General features: G+C 64.9%; 1 protein-coding gene across 1 annotated transcript in view; it reads right to left on the reverse strand.

Moving 5' to 3' along the window:
• COL20A1 (collagen type XX alpha 1 chain) overlaps positions 1-6,783 on the reverse strand; it is a 29,395-nt gene that overhangs the window by 5,596 nt on the left and 17,016 nt on the right. Inside the window, exons 19-25 of the mRNA XM_049650466.1 lie at positions 4,989-5,024; positions 3,928-4,066; positions 1,948-2,090; positions 1,608-1,717; positions 1,043-1,201; positions 875-952; positions 180-266 (exon numbers count right to left, since the gene is read on the reverse strand). Coding sequence (XP_049506423.1) covers positions 180-266; positions 875-952; positions 1,043-1,201; positions 1,608-1,717; positions 1,948-2,090; positions 3,928-4,066; positions 4,989-5,024 — 752 coding nt within the window. The remainder of the gene's footprint in view (positions 1-179; positions 267-874; positions 953-1,042; positions 1,202-1,607; positions 1,718-1,947; positions 2,091-3,927; positions 4,067-4,988; positions 5,025-6,783) is intronic.

Genomic DNA, 6,783 nt, shown 5'->3' on the forward strand with positions numbered 1-6,783 from the left:
CGGAGGGAAGGAGAGGCTGGCTGGGAGGGGTCTCACGAGGCAGGGGGTGGGGCCGCTGGGGGGCTCGTGAGAACATCCCATCTTTGCGCAGGCTGGCTCAGCTGCTCGGCGGTGTGAGTGAGGGGGCAGCGGGCTTTGCCAGGAGCCCAGGTCACCCGGGGAGCCGATGATGGACTCACCGGAGGTCCCTGGGGCCCCGGGGGCCCCGGGGTCTGCGAGCAACAGGCACAAGAGGAAGAGAAGGCAGGGCAGCTCTCTCCATCCTTCTGGGAGGAAGGAGACCCCACTCATTAAGTGGACCCCCACCTGTTCCTGTCTGACCTAGAGCTCGGACAGCCAGACAGCTGGGTTCCAGGACGCCGGGGAGGCTGGGAGTGAGGGGCGGGGAGCTGGTCCCCGGTGCCCCCCCCCCCCCCCCCCCCCCCCCCCCCCCCCCGCTGCCGGCTGCCCTGCACGGGCCCTCTCCCAGTCCCTCCCAATCCCCAGCATGCCCAAGCCCCGTGTGGGTACAGCGTGAGGAACCCTGCCCACATCTTCATGGTGCGGAGGCTGCCCGAGTCTCTGGCAGTCCCTCTGGCTTTGCTGGATGAGCCCCTTCCTTCCTGGCCAGCTGTCTACACCCCAACTGCGCCCACAGAGAAGGGAAGTGGCCCCCGAGTACACAGCAGTGGCCACCCCCGCAGCTGGCGGCTTCCTGACGCACTCCAGCCTGCCTTGGCCTCCAGGGTCTCTTGCATTCAGCTGCCCGGGGCTCTGGCTCTGACCAGAGGCCACCTCCTCCAGGAAGGCTGCCCTGCTTTCTCCCGGTGCCGTGCTGGTGCGCCTCCTGTCTACCCCCAGACTCTGCGCCCTTGGCAGGCACTGTCCCACCTACCGACGCAGGGAGCTCACAGCACATGTCTTCCTCCGCCCAGGAGTCATTGCACACGATCTGCAGCGTCTGGAGCTGGAACTATAATGCAAAGCAGGGTCAGCCAGATACGGTTGTGGTCTCTGGGGCGCCCCCTCCAGCCCGGTGCAGCAGGACGGAGCCCATGCTCACCGTGGCTGAACTGCTCCGGGGCCCACGGGCCTTGGCCAACCGTCCCAGCATGACGAAGCCAGTAACAGGTGGGCTGCCTGCCTCCCCCATGGGCCTCTCAGCCACCTTCCGGCAGTCCACATAGAGCCTGACCTTGGAGCGGCCCACAGCCACATGCACCTGCCAGAGAGACACCACCAGGGGTTCCCCCTGCAGCCCCGGCGGGGGTGAGCACCCATCTGTGGCCGCAAGGCCAGGCCAGATGGGGAGGAAAGGGCCCATTTACCTGGGGGTCAGGATCCTGACTCCATCCTGGGTCGAATGGGACACCCCCTCACTGGGCCTCAGTTTCCCCTTTGTATAATGGAGCAAACTACACGTGTTGCAGACCCCTCCCAGGGATTCCTGGGACCGGGGAAGGGTTGGGATGCTCTCTGACCCAAACTAAGACATCTGTCATAGAGGGGATCAGAGGGACAGAGGCTTGGACAGGACAAGATGACTTTCGAGGAAAGTGGGAGGGAGTGGGGGGCAGCGGATGGTCTTAGAGGAAGTGCACTTCAGTCTTTCGGGAACCTTCCAGGACCTTGTGGAAGCTTCCAAAGAATATCCTCCTCACTTCGGGCAGGTCAAAGGTGACCTCTTGCAAGGTAGCCCTGGGGTCGTGGTTGAAGTAGGTCAGAGACTTCCTGCCGGCTGCAGGGGAGGGGTGAGGGACATGTGAGACCCCCCCAAACAGAACAGGACAGCCCCACGACAGGGCAGCGTGCAAAGTCAAATGCACCCCAAGCCTCGGGGACCCGAGCTACAGACATGGCCCCTGTTTGGGACTCCTGCCTCCCGGTGATGGTGGCCCCCGGCCTGGCCTGGAGGCAGGGTTTCTCAGGACCCACAGCCCTGGCCCACCGCCCTGCCTCTGGGCTGACCATCCAGCAAGACCCCCAGGACGGGCTGGGAGTGCTCGGCCGTCATCTGCCACAGCGCAAAGGTCTCGCGGGGTGTCTCGGGCAGCAGACGCAGGAGGAAGACAACCGTGTGTTCCGGTGGGAGGGCGGCCAGGTGGACGTCACTGTTGGGACACAGGCGGGGGCCGCTGCAGGCCTGGGAGGAGACGGGGTCCCGCCATGCAGAGACTGCAGAGAGGGTTCTGTGACGGCGCTGGGCCCCTCCTGTCTCCAATCCCCAACAGTAACAAGGGGTATACAAGGGACAGAAGTGCCCCTGGGCTGGTGGGGGCTCAACAAGATGGGCCCTGAGGACGCAGCCCACAGCCCCCTGCGCCCTGAGGCCTGGCCGGGATGGAAGGCCCTGCCACAGCCAGTGTTCACGACAATCCTGGGCAGGGTCCGCCAAGATCCCATTCTCCAGGGCCTCTGCATGGGTGGAGAGGAGGCAGGTCAAGGAGGTTCAGCAGGAGGGTCTCTGGGCCCGTTCCCCGGGGTCAGGAGCCCACAGGCAGCCCTGCCCTCAGGAGTCGCTCCCACTGACCTGAGCTTGTTGGGAGGGGAGTGCACAGAGGGGTTCTGTGCCAGTGCTGGGGCTCCCAGGGCATGCTGAGGGCTGGGGAGGGCAGGGAACAGGGTGTGATCACCCAGTGAAACTGTTCCTAGAGGCCTCCAGCCTTATTCTTTGCCCTTCATTTGCTCTTGGGATAACCAAGAGCCCAAAAGACCCAGCCCTGCCCATTCCTGTGGTTCTTTAAGTAAACTGACCCCAGGGCCTTGGCACAGGCTGTTCCTTCTTCCTGAGTGCGCTTCCTTTCCCCATTGTCTCCCTGCCCTTACTTGTTTGCCACTTTCTTGGGGAGTCTTCCCGATCCCATTACAGGGAGGGACCCTTTCTACTCTTAGGAGCCCAGAGCCCCATTTGTGGCAGCTATCATGTGGGCAGGGGGCACCTGTGCTGGGTGACCTCACCTGGGGTGGATGATCACATCTGGAGTGGGGGCCACCCCAGCAGAAACATCTGCCCCCACCTCTTGGGCTGTGAGCTCCAGAGGGCAGACAAACATGAAGCGCCCAGCGTGAGGGCCCTGGGACAAGGCTGTCATTTGCAGAAAAGGGGTAAATCACAGGAGAGCTGCCCCCACAGTGATTAACAACGGTGGTGGCATCCAGGTAGGGTTTGCTCTGAGAGTCGGAGCACAAGCCTCGGGCTCGAGCCCCACATTAGAGCTTGGACGGGAGGAAAAGCCAGGCTTCAGCCACCCCCACAAACGTGAAACCCGTATGCCGCCTAAAGGAGAAGTTAACACAGGAACAGATCGGGGCCTGGGTGGCACAGGGAAGCCATGAGTTCAGGGGTGAGGCCGCGGCTGTGCCTGCTGCACCTGCTGTGCCCGCTGGACTGGGGAGAAAGTCCTGAATCTTAGCAGCGTTGGCTGAGTTTTGCAAAATTATCTATTTTGTATTTTTCAAATTTCCATTACAAAGCACACGACTGCGTTGACAATTTACAACATTCTAACTTAAGAAGAGGCTTTGCTGTGTGTGTCACAGTTGCGATTTTGATTCAAGATCTCTCCACAAGCAGGGGAGGGCGGCTGTTAGACGTCAGGAATCACGCGGCCATTTTCGTGCTCACATAGCAGCCGCTCGCTAAAACCAGGCATCTGCCTGCCTGGAGCCCACACGGGAGGCAGGGCTTCCCAAGGAGACAAATGGGGGCCACTGTGCGGAAGTCTGCAAGTCTGATCGATGCCTGGGCCACACGGAACAGGACCCACTCGTGGCCTCATTCCACCCATGCAAGATTTGTTCAGTTGGAAAACGCTGCTCGCCGGGGGGGGGGGGGGGGCGTCCGCCTGGTTGGCTCCGGGGGACCGAGCGGCAGGACCTCCCCAGGACCCACCCCCACTGTGCAGCTGCCCCCCATCTCGGGCCGCGGTCTGTCCCCTGTCCTCCCACCTGGCCCGGCGCGTCAGCTGGGCATCCTTGAAGAGTGTGAAGGTCCTGGCGCGGCCGAATGCCGAGGGCTCCATGGCGACGCCGCGGATAGACGCATACTCCTTTTCCACCAGACCAAAGGCCGCCATGAGGTCAAAGCCTGGGACAGGAAGCAACACCAGGGGACGATCAGAGACGAAAGGTGAGGGCCGGAGGGGCAGGACGCAAAGAGAAGGCAGCAGGAGTCAGGGGAGAGGAGGGGAGACGCAAAGACAGGACGCCCATCGACGGGAGGAAGGTGATCAGGGGGCCCACAGGTGGACGCGTACTCGGGGCGCCCACCCGCTGGCCTCCCCCTCTGGTGCACAGCCCCCGACCTCCCGGCAGAGGCGAGGGTGCACAGGGGCGGGTCACACCGCCCGCCCCGGCCCGGCGGGCTCCCAGCGTCTGCACCTTCTGTGATGCTAAGGGCACAAAGTGAAGGGGAAATCTTATTTGCTGCGTGCTCAGCGCGGCCACAGGCCTGGGGCAGGAGCGGGGGCAGGACGGAGAAGCCTCAGCGCCCCGCCAGGAGTGGCGCCGCCTCGCAGCTCACGGTGGCCCCCGAGGGACGCTCGGCCCTGGAGACACAGGCCTCCACCGCCCCCGCTCTGCACGTGTGTGCCTGACCACGGGCGGCTCTCACGTCGGCCCCGAGTCTGGGAGCGTCTCAGACCCACGAAGCACTAAAGACGCTGTGTGAGCCCCGTGCTTGGCCCCTCACCCGGCTCGAGTCAGCAGAGAGCCTCGAGGAGGCCACACAGGACCCAGGGCTTCGTCTGCCCTGCCGTGTCCCAGCTGTGACCGTGGACAGGCCTCAGCAACCCCGACGGTGAGGCAGGAAGAAAGCTCTGGCCAGCCTCATCCCCACTCTCCCCTGCGCAGGTGAGACTGGGGCCTCCGACGACCACAGGACCTTGTTTCTTGTCACTGCCCCTTTGTGGCGGGTGGGGTCCCAGTCCACCCTCCTCAGACGGTTGTGAGAGGAGGGGGGGACAGGTGGGGGGTGCGGAGGGTCAGCTGTCACACAAGGGCAGGCCTACCTGAGAGGGAGCCATCTGGGCTGAGGGCGGGGCAGGCTGCTGGGAGGCAACAAGGAGTCCGTCAGGGCCAGGCTGGCACGAGGCCCCGCCCCACCTGGGGAGCGCCCTGCCCTGAAGTCCGCAGATGCCCTGGAGATGCTGGTCTTCAGCCTGCGGTCTCCACGCCTCAGGGAAGGATGGACATGATGTCCCGCTCCCTCGGGGACCTCACTTCCACCCCCTGCAAGACAGCACGCACCCAGGGGTGCTCCCACTGGGCACCGAACCCTGAGGGTACTGGCCACCCGATGTGCCCCAGGTGGCAGGGCCAAGGAGACAGACACACCGACCTGGGGACACCTCGACTGGGGGACATGCCAACCTGGGGACAGGCTGACCTGGGGACATGCCGACCTGGGGTCATGCCGACCTGGGGACACCTCGACTGGGGGACATGCCAACCTGGGGTCATGCCAACCTGGGGACACCTCGACCTGGGGACACGCCGACCCGGGGACACACCGGCCAGGTCCCTGGCTGTGCAGGCTTCCTCCGCTGCCAGGGGCACAGTGGGTGCTTAGAAGTTGTTCATGAGTCAGTAAAGGCACCACTGAGTAGGGAGACCCCCATCCATCCAACCCCCAGAGGCATTCAAGCCAAAACTAGATGGCCCTATGGGGGGGACAGAGAGGGAGACTGGAGTGGCCCAGCTCAGTGGCCTCCGTGGGCCCTCTGCTCTGCAGTGTGTGACCCAGTGTCCTCAGCTGGTCCTGCCTGTGGGTGGCCATCCCCCAGGGCCGACTGAGGCCACATCCCTGTACTCCGTGCGTCGAGGGAGGCCAGCCCGGGCCCCTCGCCTGCCCTGTCTGTGAGGTACAGCCAGCTTGCCCGGGACTCCCGCCGGGCTGGACGGGACTCCCGCCTGGCACCCCCAGACGCAGAGATGGGAGAATTACGAGCCCGTTCCCCAGCTTTGAGCATTGCTGGCAAGGTTCCAACCAGGAGCCCCCAGCCACATCAGCCTGCATGCATTGCATTCACCAGCATGGTCCTAACCCCTGGGTTGGTGTTTGCGCTGTCCAATGGGAACAGGTTCCATGAGAACCCTGATTGCCCTTCTGGTAGTTGGGCAGTGCTCGGCACAGCCTGGGGCAGGACTCCAGTAAGGAGGCCCACGGGTTCTAGGCTCCCAGGGGCCTGGCTGGGTGTGAGGGTCTGGGGCTTGGCTGGGGCCTGGCTGAGTGTGAGGGTCTGGGGCCTGGCTGAGGCCGGGCTGGGTCTGGGGTCTTGGCTGGGGCCTGGCTGGGTGTGAGGGTCAGGGGCCTGGCTGAGGCCTGGCTGGGTCTGGGGTCCTGGCTGGGGCCTGGCTGGGTCTGGGGTCCTGGCTGGGGCCTGGCTGGATGTGAGGGTCTGGGGCCTGGCTGAGGCCTGGCTGGGTCTGGGGTCCTGGCTGGGCCTGGCTGGGTGTGAGGGTCTGGGGCCTGGCTGAGGCCTGGCTGGGTGTGAGGGTCTGGGGCCTGGCTGAGGCCTGGCTGTGTCTGGGGCCTGGCTGGGGCCTGGCTGTGTCTGGGGCCTGGCTGGGTCTGGGGCGCTGGCTGCGGCCTGGCTGGGTCTGGGGTCCTGGCTGGGGCCTGGCTGGGTGTGAGGGTCTGGGGCCTGGCTGAGGCCTGGCTGGGTCTGGGGTCTTGGCTGGGCTTGGCTGGGTGTGAGGGTCGGGGGCCTGGCTGAGGCCTGGCTGAGGCCTGGCTGGGTCTGGGGTCCTGGCTGGGGCCTGGCTGGGTCTGGGGTCCTGGCTGGGGCCTGGCTGGGTGTGAGG

Source organism: Panthera uncia (genome assembly GCF_023721935.1).
Source record: "Panthera uncia isolate 11264 chromosome A3 unlocalized genomic scaffold, Puncia_PCG_1.0 HiC_scaffold_11, whole genome shotgun sequence".
NCBI classification, from domain to species: Eukaryota; Metazoa; Chordata; class Mammalia; order Carnivora; family Felidae; genus Panthera; species Panthera uncia.